This window comes from Neofelis nebulosa, chromosome 4 (assembly GCF_028018385.1).
Source record: "Neofelis nebulosa isolate mNeoNeb1 chromosome 4, mNeoNeb1.pri, whole genome shotgun sequence".
Taxonomy (NCBI): Eukaryota; Metazoa; Chordata; class Mammalia; order Carnivora; family Felidae; genus Neofelis; species Neofelis nebulosa.
The window spans coordinates 35,183,928-35,204,522 of NC_080785.1; the positions used below are offsets into that span (position 1 = coordinate 35,183,928).

At 35.2% G+C, this 20,595-nt stretch overlaps 1 protein-coding gene across 4 annotated transcripts in view; it reads left to right on the plus strand.

Moving 5' to 3' along the window:
- Nucleotides 1–20,595, plus strand: part of TFEC (transcription factor EC) — a 141,438-nt gene that overhangs the window by 78,954 nt on the left and 41,889 nt on the right. For all 4 annotated transcript variants that reach the window (XM_058724522.1, XM_058724523.1, XM_058724524.1 and 1 more), the window contains exon 2: nucleotides 11,143–11,391. In XM_058724522.1, coding sequence (XP_058580505.1) covers nucleotides 11,143–11,391 — 249 coding nt within the window. The remainder of the gene's footprint in view (nucleotides 1–11,142; nucleotides 11,392–20,595) is intronic.

Consider the following 20,595-nt stretch of genomic DNA (forward strand, 5'->3'; position numbering starts at 1 on the left):
AGTCTCATTTTCAATTAGATTATTTTAATATTTAACTACCTAAAATGCCCCAATCATATTCTTTAGAGAGTGGTTAGACTGGAATACTGCAGTTCTAATGATGACATTTTATTATGATAAAAATGACTTCATTAATTGATGATCATATATCAACTCATAAAGTAGATAAAGGATATAAAAAGTTTTCAAACCCGAGATAGGATAAAACCACTTGAATTGTTTAGAATTTTTTTTCCAGGAATAAACCTTTATGATCTTTTTAATCTCACAAAATACGCAAATTTCTTTGTTATAAATTCAACTACCTTATGTGGCCTGTGACTTTCTTCTTCAAGGTCTGTATAAGTTGATGATATATTAATATTATCCCAAATCTAACCATTAGATATATTAAAGATGAAAAATATAATGCATTTGTAACAGAATGATGCAAGCAACGACAAGAATTAATAGGGAGATTTGGATTTTGGTCCCAGGTATTCTTATTTATGGTTTTGAATCTATTTTAGAACATGTAAAATTAAAAATAAATGCACTGATGACTTTCCAAGGTATTTGAAATAAGACCTTTTAAAGAAGTCAGTCTTGTTGCTCCTTTATTCTGTGAATCCTTGAAAGAACATTTACAATTTCATAATGAAAATGATTTAAGGTCACTATGCTGAGGATGAAAAAAATTACATTTAACTATTACATTAGAGCTTTGTTTTAAGTTGAAAGGAACTGTGAAGTATAAAATATCATCTAAGCCCAATTGTTGATTTCTGAAGCAAAATGTCTTTTGCTTTATAAAATTCCTCTTATTAAATATTAATGTTTAAGTTTAAATGCAGTCATATAAACTTTTTAAAAAAGAAATTTAAGACATTTTAATGAATCTAGCCTAAATAACTAACTGGTATATTTCTACATTTACGGAAGGCAAGTTAATTGTATGAGAAACTTCTGAAGCTTCCAAGAGTAGCATCAACTCATTTAAACACAGCTATAGGCACTACATATAAATATGTCTAATAATATCAAAAATATAATGTTACACCTGAACAATTCCTTCTTATTAAAGGAAAAACACATCTTTCATTCATTCAGTTTGTCTGTTGAATCAGAAAGCACATTTCTTCATCGCATTTCTTCCCCAAGACATAGTATATGCTCAGTTTGAATTTTGATTATTGATACATTATAATTTCAGAAAATAAAATAGAATTAAATATTGTGCTGAAGTTTTAAAAAATAATAGTGCAGGCCTATTTGAATTTTTAATTTATGATGTTATAAGATTAAATAAAATAATTTATGCAAAGCCTATAGCATAGTCTTTTCTGCAGGATGTTCACTCAATAAACAAAAAGAGTACAAAATCTATTATCCAGAAAACTAGGGCTAGGTGTGTTTTAGAATTCTCAGTACTTCAGATATTGAAAGGTAATGTGGTACATTACTACTCATACCTTGACAACCCCAGAGGGGCCCAAGACTGCATCCCATATTCAAACCCATTAATATATCTGCAGAAATTCCTATGAATATCTACTATAAGTGAGATAAAGAAAGATTATAAATAGCCTTACTTTATTTCAGATCAGATTTTGTCACCAAATGGGTTTGCACCAGACTTAAAAAAGCAAACAAAACAGCAACAACCACAAACTACTTCTGGTTTTCAGAGCTTTTTGGATTTTAAAATTGCGATTAAAAGGTTGAGAACTGATAATGAGAGTTGTGATGCGATTGGATTAAGAAATAAGTCTGTATCTACATCAATGGGTTGAATGCATGACTTTGGAAATATAAAGAACTAATAATTATTTAATTTAGGAGGATTTACTCCCATATAACCCATACAAACTTTGAACGAACATTTGGTAAAATATGTGAAAGAAATCAATAGGACCTAGGGGAAAAATACAAAATTGATTGCTCCACGTGTAATTAGAGCTTGGGAGTCCACCATGGTTAGTTCTAGGCCCTCTTCTAATTCTGTTCATCCTCCACAAATCATCTCATCAGTTACCATCTAAGTGTAAATGTCAAATTAGTTGTATCCATGGTCCGTACTTGACTTCTGAGTTCCAGAACCATTTGTCTAGCTGTCTACTTCACATACCCTCTTGGATATCTTCCAAACTTCACAAACTCAATGTGTTCAAAGCCAAACTTAGGATTCTCTGTCCCTCCCAAAACTCCAGTCTTCTCTGGGAAGGGCATCACTATTCATTCAGTTACTTAAGCCACAAACTCAGGGGTCATTTCTTAATCTATTTTGGAACATCTCTTAAATCCAGCTACTTGTTTCCATGTGACTACCTCACCCTTGTCACCTGATCTTAGTTCAAACCACCCTTTTTTATTTCCTGCACTCTCCTTTTACCCCCTAGAGTTCATCTGGCTGAACTACTACTCTCCCCTTTGCTGTGATAAAGAGAATAAGACACATTTATATACCTGCAGGATTGCATGGACTGGTTGCGCTGGCCTCTTCTGTCCCACACCTGTCAGCTCTCTGCTCCAGTTCTTTAATTCCTCCCAAGCATTTTTCCCATCTTGCTTCCTCCCATCAAAGTCTTTGCACATGCTGTTCCATCTCCCTGGAATTCTTTCTCGGAATTCTTACTCTATACTCTTGCTCTAGTTACTTCCTTGTCATCTTCCAGATTCAGTCCTACCATCCCTTCCTCTAAGCCATCCCTAACTTCTGTCTAAATAATTTCTGTCCACAGGCTCATAGTCTTAGGTATCTCTCCTTCCTATTACAGAGCTTGAGAATTTACAGTCATTTGTGCGATAGTTTGATTAACATCTGTCCCTTTTGCCTGTCCAAAAGCCGCATGAGGAGAGAGACCATGTTTCACTTTGCTCACCACTGTTACCTACATAAGTATCCAGGCACACACGTTCATTTGAATAACTTGCTTCCCTTTTGTCTGGGTCATTCTGCTTGCTTTTGTGATACCATTTACTTTCACATAGTTTATCACATTGTGTTACAATTATGTGTTTAGTTATCTATCTCTCCTAATAAACTGTGAACTCTTTGAAGACTGGATTGTCTCTTTTGTTCATAATTATATCCCCAGAACTTATTATAGTTGAATAAAATCTGATCTGTAGTAGGCACTCAAAAATATTTGTAGAATCAGTAAATGCTAAACCTCTGAGTACAGACGTTCAAATATATTTTGAAGTATTATGGCTCAAGTTATCTCCATGTTTCATATTAACATATTTTAGTCATTGATGTTGTCGCCAGTTGACTTGAGTGTGTGCAGGTCCTTTTGTGTTGTTCTGAAGCCAACATGAGGTGGTTAGACTCTGGATGTGATTCTCAATTGACGTTTGTGGCTCAAAAACTCCAAATACACATGCTCTTAAAAACAGATCAGCACAAGTAAGCCACAATTATTGCTGATATTTGTTCTAATTCTTTTAAAGGTATAATGGAGTAACTTTCCTGAGATGCTAGCATCAACGAAACAAATCAGTGCAAGTATAGATGGGGCTAGATTGAGTTATAAGGGAAGCTTAGACTTTATAGCGTAAATACAAGTGTACATGGAGTACAAGCATTTTTACTGATAGAACACTACTGAATTAAACAAACTCTGCTTAATAATATTAATGCCTCTTTAAAGTCTTCTAAGTGGAGGTCTCTCCTGAAAGACATACCACCGGGATTATCCAAATTCAGATGATTGTGACTGAAGGAATATGTTACAATCATATTTTACATTATTATCCATTAAATAGCTTTGGATTATATAATACTCAGCTGAAATATGCTGACAGTTCTTCAGAAACCTAAGCAAAACTTTTGATGAACCGGGCCCTACTTTGTTCAATAGTTATATCTCAATCAGACAAGCTCGACTGTATAATTTTAGGTTTAGTCAAGAGGAGATTTATGGATATATCATATCCAAAGACTGCTATGAAGAAAGTAAGATTTGAAGAAATGAGTTATTAATCTTTACTGTATAACATTAACAAATGTCATGTGGCATTTATGAGTAGGTACCTAGAGGTAGTAGGTTCATAAGCCCCCCAAAATAGATTTCTTCTTATATACCTCTGATGCTAGGAACATAATGAATAGTTACCTATTACTCACTTGTGAAGTCCAAGCTTTTGCTTCATTTATTAAATTCAAGCTTAGTACAAAATTAACAAAATTAAATGAGGACTGTCATGTTGTAGTGAGTGGTATTATCTGTGCTGCTTTTTCATAGGGGTGTGTGAGTGTGTACATGCATGCAAATGCGTGTGTTTGGTGGCAGTGTATATGTTTTTATTTACTATCACGGAGTACTATGTTTACTCTAAATCTATTTCTTGCTGCATAGATTTCTGTTTCTCTCCTTTCAGATAGTCTAAACATGCTTATTAGGTAGGTGTCCATGTTTGCTTGATTGATTTGTTTGGCTAGTCAAATTAATGGTGATAAAAAGTCTTGTTATTGAGATAATTGCTCATGTGATGTTTGCCATCACTTTTTAGTTTTGAGTTTCAAAAAGCCAGTACCCAGAAGGTGTTTTATCTCCTCCCAGGTCCTGTGCCCTCAGTTTAGATAAGTGGTCTCCAGGTGGATAGTGACACGTGGGTCATAGACCTGCTTTCTAGAGAGGAATGACTTTCCCTTGGGACTGGCTTTAACAAAGAGCAAACTCTCATTAAATGTTAAACTCTCAGTAAATGTTGAAAGAATTAGCTGAGGGCTTTTATCATTATCTTATGGTTTCTCTATAAAAAGATAACATTTTAAAAGAACCTTACATATGTGAATGGATCATATTTATAAGTATTTATATGATGGATGGCAGTATTAAGGAGGTAAGATACAACTATGTATAGATGGAGAATCACAGGGTTGGTGGAGTCCTTCAAAGATTTTTTGGTGCAACTACCTACTTACTTCTAAAATTTCTTTGTACAATATACTCTCTCTGTTGTTATCCACTGATGGGATATGAAACCCATACAAGAACTAGGTCAAAAGACTACAGTGTAGAACACTGAAAAGTAAATTGGAGCAATGAACTCATGTATCTAGGAGCATAATTTGAAAACCACTGTGTGAAAGTAAGAATGACTCCACATGGGGGCATAGAGAGTCCTTCTAGCCAGCACTGCATGGCTGGCCCACATTACTCCACAGTCTTCTACCTACCAAGAGATCTTACACCCAAATGCAAATAAGGTCAATTAATAACATTTTGTTAACATTATTTAATTTCTAATGAAATCTTTGCTGATTTGTAAATTTGAACCCTCACAAGCTTGATCTAAATTCTGAGACTTAAAATTTTTTTTATTAGATTATCAGTTACCCTAAATCATCTTTTGTTTCACCTACTATTGTCAGAGAATGATAGCTGACTTTTTTTTTTTTTTTATGACATTAGGCTGCTTTCTCGTGGACCTCCATCAATTCTCTCGGTAATAAGGATTCCTGCATCTATTCTAGTCTAAAAACAAATAGAAAAAGGAAAACAACAACAACAACAACAACAACACAGACACATACATCTTGCCTTTGTGAGGTGATTCTCCAATCATGTTTCCTAAAACCAGGAGTACGCATTTTTTGCTTCCTGACCAACTCCTTCCCTTTAGTTTATTGTATTTGCAGGAGTTTGTGTGATTCTGATTTTTTAAAAAAATTGTTTACCCATTAAGCACATTGCTCTAGTTCTTGCATTAGTGGTTCTAAACATTTGTGTAGCTCACTACTACGTTATTTCTAACTTCTTAAAAGATCATATCCCTTTATAAGAACATGGGAATCTAAACTGCATTTGAAATCTTTAAAAAATGGACTTTTAAGCTAGCCTTTTTAGTTTTTTAACTCCAAATAATGGAACTTCTTGTTAACACCATAATTTCTATCTAAAGGTTAGTTTGAGACAATTGATATCAGGATGATGATCGTATCAGGTGACCCTCTGGATCAGTGTATCTGAACATGGAATCTGCAGTGTAAATTGCCCTGGAGGCTGGAAGTGCTATCTAAGTGTCCAGTCACATTTGTACAAGTTAATGTATTTTGGACGTTTCACTTGCACTGATGCATATTATGCTTTGGGCCTTTTTTCCGAAATAAACATAGTGGATGTGATGGTGCATCGCCTAGATGGTCAACTTCGCAACTGAGCCACTCTTCCCTGTGCCTGATCCTGCTTTCCTCACCCTACTGTGGCTCAGGTTCTGAAATCACCCACCCCCCCCCCCCCCCCGCCCCATGAAACCTCCCCTAGGCAAGTCTTAGGCTGTATTTCCTGGGTGGCCCAAATTAAGAAAATATTTTTTTAAATATGGGGATATGAAGAATTTCATTGCATATTTTACAAAAACTGCTTATTGGAATTTTGTTCAATATTTTGTTAAAGTCATCCATGAAAATATGCAGCTTATAAATTCTCAGGTATTATTCACAAAAATATTTGTCTCTCCTCAGAACTGGTATGATCTAACTACTTAATAAGAAATATATATTAGGTTGACCCATATGGGGCAAACACTACAGATCAAAAATGCTCAAATGTCTGCAATATCACAGGTTCCACCTTATATAATATATATACATATATTAAACTTCCCATTTTCCCTTGGCTGCCAGGATGCTCATGGATACATTTTTGTACTCAATTGAAATATTAATCTTCAGCCTACACTTCCTGGTATAAGTATCTCTTACCACATTCACACTTTATATTTATTTATAACAGTTTGGAAAATACGGAGACTATAAGTACATACATTCTTTTAAATGGAATAAAATAGACTTCTGCGTATAGACAGAAGCTTGGATTTGACCATCGTTATGTTTAGTTTGCAATAGCAGCGTGTCAGAGTGATAGTGTTCAAGCATAGTACAGAGTTCTGGGGATATGATTTACTTACTGCTTTTGTAAGCAAAATTTCCTTACATTTGGATGGTCTCAATCTCTTTGAAAGTCCAATGAACTAAATCACAGTCTACAGCTGCTCCAGCTTTCTAGGTATAGACTTTGATATTCTGGTCATGGTTTACCAGCTCTTTTAGTGGATTCCCAAAGCTCTCCATGGTACTATGAAAGTTATTCAAACACTGTACTTTAATGACTCATTCATTCATTCATTCATTGAACACATGCAAACACAATTTTAATCACCTGCTGTGTGCCATTCTCTGGGTTATGTACAGGATGAATGGCAGTAAAGCAGCCAGCAAGGTAAACACAGTCCTTGCCCTTAGATATCTCATATTTTTCTTCTCTTTCTCCTCATATCTTTCTTTTTCACTATTTTTTTTAATGTTTATTTAGTTTTAAGAGAGAGTGAGAGAGAGGGACAGAATGTGAGCAGGGGAGGGACAGAGAGAGAGGGAGACACAGAATCTGAAGCAGGTTCCGGGCTCTGAGCTGTCAGCACAGAGCCCGATGTGGGGCTTGAACCCACTGACCATGAGATCATGACCTGAGTTGAAGTCGGACACTTAACTGACAGAGCCACCCAGGAGCCCCTCTCCTCCTATCTTTCCAAACTTGGACTAGACCACAACTCTATGAAGGCAGACACTGTGGTTAGTTCCCTTCTACCTTCAGTGTACCACTCAGTGCATGTGCATTTGGCGCTCAAAAAAATATTCTTAAATAAGTGGATAAGTGAAGAATGGCAACCTATCATTTCATCTACTTTATCTCACAAAATACTGGGGCCTTCAGTAAAGAAATCCAATAGCTGTGTGTCTGTGACTTCAGGCCAGGCAATTTAAAAATATTTTAAAATAGGTTGCATGTGGTTTAGTTGCTGCTTTACACTTACCTGTCTCATTGTTCTGGTATCAGTTCATTATTGAAGGAGATGGAGATTTTCTGGGCAGTAGTTTTTTCACATCCCATTATTATCTTTCCCTGTTCCACTAAGCTTTAATCCCTCATGCTTACCCTATGGATGTTCTATAACTGTTCTATGACTGTCCCAGACAGTCTTCCCTTTTGCCTACTAACCCATTGTAATTCTCTGTAAAAAACAAAAAAACAAAGAAACAAAAAAAAAACACACAATAATTTAGGCATAATTAGGGTTGATCCCATTTTATATTTTATTCTGTATCTGTATAGAATGGTCTAAAGAGGAGATGGTAGTCTTGCTTTGAGAAAGGAAACATACTCAAGTGAGTTCTTTTCGACAACTAACATTTGTGACCATCTCCCAACTTTTTGTCTTCTTTCTTGTTTGCTTTGATCTTTTGTATTTGAGATTTCCTTCCCTTTGCCACATGTACAGGACCATTTCCTTCCAATACCTGATTTATAACCACTTTCTCTTTTTTTTTTTTTTAATTTTTTTTTTCAACGTTTTTTATTTATTTTTGGGACAGAGAGAGACAGAGCATGAACGGGGGAGGGGCAGAAAGAGAGGGAGACACAGAATCGGAAACAGGCTCCAGGCTCCGAGCCGTCAGCCCAGAGCCTGACGCGGGGCTCGAACTCACGGACCGTGAGATCGTGACCTGGCTGAAGTCGGACTCTTAACCAACTGCGCCACCCAGGCACCCCTAACCACTTTCTCTTATAATTCATTTTAAAAAGCCACTGCTTTTTGTGGCATTTTTAATTCATTGTACGCAACCCTAAGCTTTGGCTTTGCACTTTAGTCACTTCAATTATTTATTCAAGGGCCAAGATTGCATAGTGTTTAAGAAGGCAGTTTCTGTATTCCAGCTCCATCCCTTACTAGCAGAGTGAGAGGAGGCATGTTATTACATCTCTCTGTCTCAGTGGCTTCATCTACCTAGTGCAGTGAGGATACTAATGATACTTCCCTCCTAAGGCTGTAACAAAGATTAAATGAAATAATGAATGTAAATAGCTTAGCACAGTGCCTGATACCTGTTGCATATTATTATTATTATTATTATTATTATTATTATTACTGTAATTGTACATTAATACTACCCACCTAGATCATAAGCTTGTAGAGCCCTGGGATCACATTTACGACTTCTCTTGTACTCTTGATGTAACACCAAATGCAATAAGTACTCCAATGAAGGCTCTTAGAGTCAATGGATGCAAAGTGAAAAATGAATTAGTTAATGAGCGTTGTAAATTCTGATTCAACATACTTTTCTCAGAACGGGAGGTATTTTTCATTTGTAGGTATACAATGTTCTTTAGTCTTCTGTCACATTGTATGATTTGTAAATCTGAAGATGCTATTTATAATGTATATTTTGTGCATATATGCAGATTAAGAAGGATTAACTAAAACTGTAAAATAATCTAAATAGCTACCCTAAAAAAATTACCACTGGCATTTTAATGAAATGTTATTTTACAACTTTAAAGCTCATAGCAGTATAATTAGTAATGTGTGTAATCTTTATTACCAATCTTAATCTTTTTTATATGACTGAAAAATTATTTTATGGAGGTACAATTAAAATAATGCTAAAAATGTCAGCATAACAGAATTAAACTAAAGAAACTACTACAATATTGTACCCCAAACCAACTAATTTAAATGCAAAATACTTTGTAAAGGCTATTTATCTGAGCTAATGCATGTTAAGGGATTTAAGGAGTAGTTTGTGTCGCTGAAATAAAAGGAAAAATAAGCACTGTATCGCAGTCTTTACTATTGTTTAACATGAGGGAAATATTAAATAGGTTTATATATAGGCCACTTGAGGAAAATGTATTAGAAGCCACATCACAGCATAGTAAATATAAAGAGGACAGGCAGGCAATACTACTTTCAGAGTCTTTTACAGGAAAAGCTTGAAATGCTTACAACTGCCCTTATGCAATTAATGTTAAATCGTTAACTGTGATAACTAACAGAATTTTAAGGCTGTGTTTTGAAAAGGGCTTTCAAAATACTGGATAGTTGTTTAGTTGGCACATGACACTGGTTAGATTTTTCTCTGAATGATTCCTTCAATTCATAGTACTCTACATGATTATTATTAAGTGAGAATATGGAAAGGTTTAAAAATAAGATGTTATTTGTTAATTAATTAATTAATTAATTAATTTATGGAACTCTATACTGGGGCTTGAACTCATGACCCTAAGATCAAGATCGAATCAGATGCCCCTAAAAATAAGATTTTTAAAAATAAAAATAAGTCTAGCACAGAAACTTTAAAAAATATAGAAAGGTAAAAAAAAAAATCACCTACATATTCGCCACCCATAAAGAATCACATTTCATATTTAGTATTTATATTTCTAGTTCTTCTCCATCTTGGATAATTTTTTAAAATATTTAATAATGAGGCACCTGAGGGGCACCTGGGTGGCTCAGTTGGTTAAACCTCCGACTTTGGCTCAGGTCATGATCTCACAGCTTGTGAGTTCAAGCCCTGCCTAGGGCTCTGTGGACACAGCTCAGACTGGAGCCTGCTTCGGATTCTGTTTCTCCCTCTCGCTGCCCTTCCCCCGCTCACACTCTGTCTCTCTCTGTCTCTCAAGAATAAATAATAAAATATTTTAAAAAAGTAATGAGGCGCCTGGGTGGCTCATTAAAGGTCTTGGCTCAGGTCATGATCTCACGGCTTGTGAGTTTGACCCCGCAACGACAGTGCAGAGCCTGCTTGGGATTTTCTCTCTCTCCCTCTCTCTCTCTGCCCCTCCCCCATTGCTCTCTCTTTCTCAAAATAAATAAACAAACATAAATATATATATATATATATTTATTATATATATATATTATATATATATATTTAATAAAAAATAGTTGTGATTATGTCCCATAGAATATTTTTTGTAATATAAAAAATCCAGGAAATACATATTATATGAAAATTACTAATAATAGTGAATCAGCTATATTTTCCTTGTATTATTTTAGGCTTTCTTTTCTGGAAACTCAAAAAGTATTGGGGCTTATGTGTTTATTCCAAATTTTGGTTCGGCTACATATTATTTTGAGGGCTATTCTTTAAAAAATGAATTAGCACTAAAAATATTTTAGTAACTTTAAATTACTTCTTAAAAACTATCACCTACTAGTATCTTGTATAAATTATGACAGAAGCACGAATCATAAATTTGAGAGAAGCAGATATTGTGGTGTGTCTGTCATAATTCAGTTGTTGAAGGTGGAACTCGAATTCACCGAACGTTACTACACATTTGTTCTGTTTCTATTTTGTAGGTCTCAGCACACCTGGAAAGTCCTGCGAAGTCCCAGCTACAGAAAGTGCAGAGACAAGTAAAACCCTTCATGACCCTTGACTACCAAATCGTCAACCAGACTCTTAAACGGTCACAGCCTCCAACGCCAAGCAGTGCGCTTCTGCTACAGCATGGGCACCCTTCTCCCGAGAGTGACACTGGCCTTACTGGAAATCCACTCACCAAGTTACTAACTCTTGGGAAAGAAGATGACAATGTGGAATGGCATGTATGTCTAATAGCTACTTATGAAAACCTATAATCAGGTTTTGAGGAAAAATGTAAAGAAATTGAAGTCTACATTTTTATAGTAAACATTCCAAATGCAAATGCATTTAACACAAGGGATGTCTTCATGGATTCATATATAATAGTTAGTTATGCACATATTAATTACTATGCATAATAAAATATAAACTCATTTTTCAATACTCATTTCAGTTATGTATCAGTGTGAGTCAAACTAAGCTCTAACAGTAATTTATATTAGAGAGATTTAGCTTTGTAAAGATTTCCTGGTATATTTAGTTAAAATATTCATCAATAGTTATATTACCTTAAATACCCATTAAAATAAAATAGGAAGAAGTTTTTTAAACAGCAGTCAATATGTGCTCCGAAATAAGACTAAAAAGCTTATTGCACTTAACATTTTATGGAATCGTATCTGGATTTCTTACTATTAATTATTTACTCATTTATAGTTTTCACAAATACATGTCTACCATTTACTAAATCACAGGAATTTAGAGGTGCCAGGGATACAAAATGAATAAAAATGTGTGATGTCATGGGGTTTATATTTATTGTGACCTGCTTATGAATGAATCTTCAAAAAGTACTGAAGAATGAATTGAACTGACAAACCACTAGACCTGGGGAAAAAGACTTCCTTTAATATCTCAGTGCAGAAAACTACATTCATAGCTGAGCTTTCTATTCCTTTCTTTTTCTTTTTTTCCATTTGATTTGTTAGATGGAGCCATGATCCTATGATCTCCCACATTTAATCTCCCAATCTACATTCCTGATGATGATTACTGATTTCAGGTTGCTGCTTTTTAGCTATTAAGTCTGTAGCCTCCAGTCACCAAAGAGTAATGCTCAGTATCCCATTATGAGAATTCCAAGTGACAGAGGAAGATTTCATTTTTTTCCAATTTTACTTTAATCTGGAAAAGGGAAAATAATAAGGATCTGGTAGACTGTTTAATAAATATAAAGCAACCATAAAACAGGAGTCTTTGAAATCCAAAACTGAGCATAAATCTTTACATGTATATTTACTTAAACTTTTCAGTAGTGGATATCTAAGGAATTTTGTTTAAAAAAATGAATGTAGAGGTAGGTTTTCTATTCACTCTAAGAAGATCATAAAAATATATGTAGGATGAAAATCATCTGTATAGTAAATATTAGAACTCAACCAATACAATTTATCTTACAACCCCCTTCTTCCAAAGTTCATTTCATGGTGCAGAAGATTGATTTCTAAGGAAAAAAAATCCCAAAGGATATGCATATGCCAGTCCTAGGCAAAACCCAGAAAATTATCTTATCATGTATCTTATGAAATATGTTTTCTAAAAAATAAGAAAGGATAAGTAACATATATCAGTGTTCTCAGTTTTTCTTAGTAAATGTTTTTATTCTCTAGACACACAGGTTACTTTTTCTTTTATAATTTTTCACATTTTAAAGGAAATTTATTTGATCGTAGTGGTCTTGTCGATGGTGTCAAAGTTGCATGTCTGAGAATGGTTGAAAGCCTCAAGAGGTGTGGAGTTCTAGGGGATATGTGCATATTGGCTACAGAAGATTTTTTCCTATTTTTTTTAAACCGTTGTCTTTTCAACTAGGTATATAAAGGTTCTTCTATCATTAATGTCTATTTAATCATAATGTTATCCAGTGTGTTATAGTTTTAATCAGTGTGTGTTCTCTTTGATACGGCTTATCAAGTGCGCATTTTCACATCTGGCCACCATTCACGGTCTTGTTATCTTTCATAGCTAAGATGTATCCTATGTTGTTGCAATTTCCTAATATTCTTTGATTCGTGCTAGGCGTCCATGTCACAAAGCAGCAAGTGTGCAGTCTTTAGAGTCAGACCGTATGGGGTTAGAGCTACCACTTACTAGCCGCGTGGTCTCAATCCTTAACCTTCCCAGCATTTCTACGACTTGAAGAGTTGTTTTGATGCTTGCATTTTTAAAGTTCCAAACACAAAGGCAGAGTGGGGGCTCGGGAGAGAGTGGCTGTTGCCATCCTTTGGTGTTTCTTTCTCCTAAGCTTGTCTTCCTATGACATCAGAAAGCAGTTCATTAATTCAGAGAAGACCTCAGAAAATATAGCTACCACAGAAAAAGTCTGTGTAGAGCATCCTTAGATTCAGGATTTGGGGGTTGGTATTAGGAGTAACTTGATGATGATGAATGGTTTCTGAGACAATGAAATAGAAAATCAAAAGAAGCTTTTTTTTTTTCTTTTTATCCTGGGCCTTTCCAGGATAAAATCCAAATTTGTACTCATGGCGCACAGGACCCTTCTACACTTAACCCTTGCCTCCTGATCCAGATTTATCATTCGGCGGCCCCATGCCACTCTGTGCTTCAGTCATATGGGTTCACTAGTGATTCTCACTAGTGGCCCAGGTTGTCTCCTCTCCTGTCCTTTCTTTACCAACTACTCATTCAGTCTCCAGCATTTGGCTAGATAATTGTAACTCTTCAAAATTCATTTCAGGTTTCTTCTCTAAGGTGCTTTTACTGGTGGTTCTCTGTGTAGAAGAATGCTTATTCTCTGCCTTTTCATGGCAATACCTATATCATATAGACAAAAATTGCACTAATCGTAGCATTTTCACAGCACATGCTACATTTTAATTATTCATTGTCTTGTTTTCTTATCTGTTGTATCTCGTAGGAAGTATAAGTTGAAGAGGAGAGAAAAAAACATTAGCAAATAATTATGATATTATGTAGAAAGGACAATGGTATAAATAGGAGCATAAAAGTGCTGTTCTTATTCAGAAATGTCAGTAGTAAAACTTAGTCAGAGAAAGTGGCTAGTGGGGCATTTAGCTAGATGAGATAGCACCAGTGAAGAATAAAGATGGGGAACAGAAGAAAATGAGGTGAGCAGAAAAAGAGTAGGCAGATTGTGGCAAAAGGTGACATCAGAGATATAGGCAACGGACAAATCACGGAAAGGTTGGCACTCTATGCTCAGCATAGAGTGAAAGGTTTAAATGTGGGGTTTGGGGTGACATAATTGGATTTGACTTTAATATCATTGTCAGCTATGTAGGGGAGGGGTCCTGGAGGGAGAAGACCAGTTGGGAGGTTATTTCTATAATGCAGTGAGAGGGGATGAGACCCTCTATTAGAACATGTTAGAGTTGAGGTATCTGGGAGACCACCATGTGGAGATGCTAGTGACAGCTAGAGATCCCAGTTTTCCCCGAGGAGAGCAGTCTAGACTGGTGGAAAATAGTTGAGACTTGTCAGCATGTGGGGAGTACTTGAAAGCTCAAATGAGAAAGAAAGCTCATGAGAGCTGTGAAGAAAGGATGGGATTGAGCCATCAACAATATTTAAGGGGTGGTCAGAGAAGAGGGGCTGTAAAGGTAAAATAAAAAGATAGCGAGTGTAGTGTCCTCGAAGCCAAAGAGTTAGTTTAAAGAAGGAAGGAATGATCTAAATGCTCTAGTAGCTGAGTCTAGTAAAACAAAAGCTGGTAAATATCTATTGAATTTGGCAGTCAAGCAGTCAAGAAAATGGCAACAAAAGGAATGTCAGTAGGATGGTGGGCAGAAATCATTCTACCACCTTGAATTCAGAGTTGACAGAAGATGGAGATGTTTAGGATGGCTAGGCAGAAAGATAACAAGGCAAAGACATAGACAGTCCTAAACTGAAAATTGTTTAGTTGATTTGCAACAGGGTCTAGATTGCATCTAAAAGGAAGCTTGCATTTTGATGAGTGAGATAATGGAATTTAAGATTTTAGAAATGAGTGGTTTAGAGGATGACAAGACTCAAGGCCTGTCCTAAAGAGTAGGTGAAGAGAAGACTAAATTCAAATTTGTGATTTTGAGAGAAGTGAGTTCAAATGTTTAACTGCAATTATTGCTTTATTTTTCTGTAGAATTCTGACAAATTGTTGCTGTAGATATTTTCAGGTGTAAATGAATTTATGATCATTTGGTATTATTTTTCTTTTAAAATTTTATCAAATTTTATATGGTCTAATATTAACATTGCTGCTGTAGCTTCCTTTTAGTCATATTTGTGGGACATCTTTTCACTTTATTTTCAGCTTTATCTCTTACATTAGTTAAATACTACAATACCTCTTACAATTTGAGAGAGAGTTTCTTGAACAGTGTGTTAACCCATTTACATTCTTGTTATTACTATTAGGTTTTATTTTTTTCATATTTTTAAATTACTATACTTTGATCATTTGTCATCTTTTTTTCTATCCTCCATTGAACAAGTTACGTCTTTCTTTTTTTCTTTGTTTTGTTACTCTAACTTTTCAAAATGCATAGTTATATTTTTTCTATATCTCTCATTGTTCACAAAGATTTATGTTGTATCCTTAAGTAAAAATCTTCCTGAGTATGGTCTTACCTTATCCTTCTTGTTCTCACCTATCTTCCTGTACTGATATTTTATAGTATCTCTCTCTCTCTTTCTTTATCATCTCTCTGTCTATCCATATTCTTTTTGTTTAGACTACGAAAAAGTTACTGTTACTTACTCATTTTTTCTTATATTTTGTATAGATTTCATACTTTTATTTGTAATCTAACCGGAGTGTTTCTTGGAAGAGTGTTTTTCTTTTTTTTTAAATGTAAATTCAAGTTAGTTAACATACAGAGTAGTATTGGTTTCAGGAGTAAAATTTAGTGATTCATCACTTACATACAACACCCAGTGTTCATCATAAAAAGTGCCTTCTTTGATACCCATCACCCATCTAGTCCGTCCCCCCCGCCCACCTCCCCTCCGTCAACTCTCAGTTTGTCCTCTATACTACAGTCTCCTATGGTTTGCCTCTGTCTTTATCTTATTTCATTTTTCCTTCCCTTCTCCTATATTCATCTGTTTTGTTTCTTAAATTTCACGTATGAATGAAATCATATGATATTTGTCTCTCTCTGATTGACTTATTTCATTTATCATAGTATACTCTAGTTCCATCCACATTGTTGCAAATGGCAAGATTTCATTCTTTTTGATTGCCCAGTAATATTACATAATATATAAATATATATTTATATATATTATATATATACTTATATATATATTATATATTATATAATATATATTATATAATATATAATATATATATATATATGCCATTACTTCTTTATCCATTCATCAGTTGATTGAAATTTGGGCCCTTTTTTTAATGTTTATGTATTTATTTATTTTTACAGGGGGGAGAGGGAGACAGAGAGAGAGAGAGAGAGAGAGAGAGAGAGAGAGAGAGAATGAGCAGCAGAAGGGCAGAGAGATAGGGAGACACAGAATCCAAAGTAGGCTCCAGGCTGTGAGCTGTCAGCACAGAGCCCAATGTGGGGCTTGAACCTATGGACCATGAGAGCTAAAGTCAGACACTTAACCGACTGAGCCACCCAGGCTCCCCTCAACCTTTTTTTTAATGTTTATTTTTTTTTTGAGGGAGTGGGCTCTTTACATAATTTGATTATTGTTGATAATGCTGCTAGTAACATTGGAGTGCATGGCCCCTTCAAGTCAGCATTTTTATATCCTTTGGAAAAATACCTAGTAGTGCAATTGCTGGGTCATTGGGTAGTTCTATTTTTAACTTTTTGAGGAAGCTCCATACTATTTTCTAGAATGGCTGAACTAGTTTGCAGTGCAAAAGGGTTCCCCTTTCTCCCCATCCTTGCCAACATCTGTTGTTTCTTGAGTTATTAATTTTAGCCATTCTGACAGGTGTGAGGTGGTATCTCATTGTGGTTTTGATTTGTATTTCCCTGATGATGAGTGTTATTGAATATCTTTTCATGTGTCTGTTAGCCATCTGGATGTCTTCTTCAGAAAAGTATCTATTCATGTCTTCTGCTCATTTCTTAACTGAATTATTTGGTTTTTTAGGGGTATTGAGTTTGATAAGTTTTTTATAGATTTTGGATACTAACCCTTTACCTGATATGTCATTTGAAAATATATTTTTCCATTCCATTGGTTGCCTTTTAGTTTTTTTGTTTTTTTTTTTATTTTTTTTTTATTTTTTTTTATTTTTTTATTTTATTTTATTTTTTTATTTTTTAATATATGAAATTTACTGTCAAATTGGTTTCCATACAACACCCAGTGCTCATCCCAAAAGGTGCCCTCCTCAATACCCATCACCCACCCTGCCCTCCCTCCCACCCCCCATCAACCCTCAGTTTGTTCTCAGTTTTTAACAGTCTCTTATGCTTTGGCTCTCTCCCACTCTAACCTCTTTTTTTTTTTTTTTTTTTCCCTTCCCCTCCCCCATGGGTTTCTGTTACGTTTCTCAGGATCCACATAAGAGTGAAACCATATGGTATCTGTCTTTCTCTGTATGGCTTATTTCACTTAGCATCACACTCTCCAGTTCCATCCACGTTGCTACAAAAGGCCATATTTCATTTTTTCTCATTGCCACGTAGTATTCCATTGTGTATATAAACCACAATTTCTTTATCCATTCATCAGTTGATGGACACTTAGGCTCTTTCCATAATTTGGCTATTGTTGAGAGTGCTGCTATAAACATTGGGGTACAAGTGCCCCTATGCATCAGTACTCCTGTATCCCTTGGATAAATTCCTAGCAGTGCTATTGCTGGGTCATAGGGTAGGTCTATTTTTAATTTTTTGACTGTTTCTTTTGCTGCGCAGAAGCTTTTTATCTTGATGAGGTCCCAATTTCATGTTTGCTTATTTTTCCCTTGCCTCTAGAGACATGTCTTGTAAGAACTTGCTGTGGCCAAGGTCAAAGAGGTTGATTCCTGTTTTTTCCATTAGCATTTTGATGGTTTTCTATCTTACATTTAGGTCTTTCATCCATTTTGAGTTTATTTTTGTGTCTGGTGTCAGAAAGTGGTCCAGGTTCATTCTTCTGCGTGTCGCTGTTCAGTTTTCCCAACACCATTTGTTGAAGAGACTATCTTTTTTCCTTTGGATATTCTTCCCTGCTTTGTCGAAGATTATTTTTGGGACCATACATTTTTGGGTCCGTGTCTGGGTTCTCTATTCTGTTCCATTGATCTATGTGTCTGTTTTTGTGCCAGTACCATACTGTCTTGATGATTACAGCTTTGTAATACTGTAATACTGGTTGAAGTCCAGAATTGTGATGCTTCCAGCTTTTTTTTCTTTTCAACATTACTTTGAGTATTTGGGGTCTTTTCTGCTTCTATGCAGATTTTAGAATTGTTTGATCTAGCTCTGTAAATAATGCTGGTGTTATTTTGATAGAGATTGCTTTGAATGTGTAGATTGCCTTGGATAATATAGATATTTTAACAGTATTTGTTCTTTTAATCCATAAGCATGGAATGTTTTTCCATTTCTTTCTGTCTTCTTCAATTTCTTTCATAAGCATTCTATAGTTTTCAGTGTACATATCTTTGACCTCCTTATTTAGGTTTATTCCTAGGTACCTTACAGTCTTTGGTGCAATTATAAATGGGATCCATTCCTTTATTTCATTTTCTGATGCTTCATTATTGGTGTATAGAAATGTAACAGGTATCTGTACATTGATTTTATATCCTACAACTTTGCTGAATTCATGTATCAGTTCTACCAAATTTTTGGTGGAGTCTTTCATGTTTTTTACATAGGAGTATCATGTTGTCTGCAAAGAATTAAAGTTTGACAACTTCTTTGCTGATTTGGATGCCTTTTATTCCATTTTGTTGTCTGATTGCTGAGGCTAGGACTTCCAGTATTATGTTGAACAGCAGTGGTGAGAGTGGACATCCCTCCTGTGTTCCTGACCTTAGGGGAAAAGCTCTCTGTTTTTCTCCATTGAGGAGGTTATTTGCTATAGGTCTTTTGTATATGGTTTTTATGATGTTGAGGTTATGTTACTTCTATCCCTACTTTCTTGAGGGTTTTTATCAAGAAAGAATGCTGGTTTTGTCAAATGATTTTTCTGCATCTATTGAGAGGATCATGTGGTTCTTATCCACTCTTTTATTAATGTGGTATAGCACGTTGATTGATTTGTGGCTATTGAACCACCCCTGCAGTGCATAAATAAATCCCACTTGATCATGGTGAATAATTCTTTTTTTTTTTTAATTTTTTTAATGTTTATTTTTGACACAGAGAGAGAGAGAGACAGAGCATGAGCGGGGGAGGGGCAGAGAGAGAGGGGGACATAGAATCTGAAACAGGCTCCAGGCTCTGAGCTGTCAGCACAGAGCCCAACGCAGGGCTCGAACCCACAGACTGCGAGATCATGACCCGAGTTGAAGTCGGTCACTCAACCGACTGAGCCACCCAGACGCCCCTGAATAATTCTTTTAATGTATTGTTGGATTCAACTTGCTAGTATCTTGTTGAGAATTTTTGCATCAATGTTCATCAGGGAAATTGGCCTGTGTTTCTTCTTTTTAGTGGGGTCTTTGTCTCGTTTTAGGAAGAGTGTTTTTCAAAGGTCTTTTTGCCTTAAAACCTCTGAGTTTTTATGCCTAAGAACGATTTTATTTCACCCACATACTTATAGGATATTTTATTAGTTATAAATGTCTAGGTTCAAAGTTCTTTAACTTTAATACTTCAATTATCATCCCATTGTCTTCTTGTACCCAGTGTTGTTGAAAATTTTCATTCTAGTCTTTTGTAGATCTTTATTTTTAAACTTCTCAAACTTTATAAATGTTCTTCCTTTGTCCTCAAACCTCGTGCTTTCCATACCTATTATCCCCATTTTGATTGAGTCAAAATAATTTGTTCTTTCTTGCATTTCATTATCTTCATTTATCATTTTGAGGATGCTTATTCTGCTGATTTGTAATTCTTTTTTCTCTTTTTTTTTGCCTACTATGTTATTTCTGTTTCATATGATCAAAATGTGTTTATTGTCTTTTTAAAAATAACAACTGAATTCTTTTGATTAATTATAAAGTTTCCTAGAAGCTGTGGAGCGAAGTTTTTGAATGGATGTTAGATCTCAAAATCAATTTACATAATGGAGGAATCAACGTCATCAATAAATTAGGGAAAAAAGACTGTGATGTAGGTGGATGGCGGAAATGAAAGTAGAGGTGTTAGAGAAGCAAAGAAGAGCCTCCAAGGAGGGTGAACTTTCACACGTAAGAAAGAAAGGTTTTCTATTGAAATAGGAGAAACCTAAGCATATTTACAGGCAACAGGGAAAAATTAAAGATGCAAGAGAGTGGGTCATTTGTGATG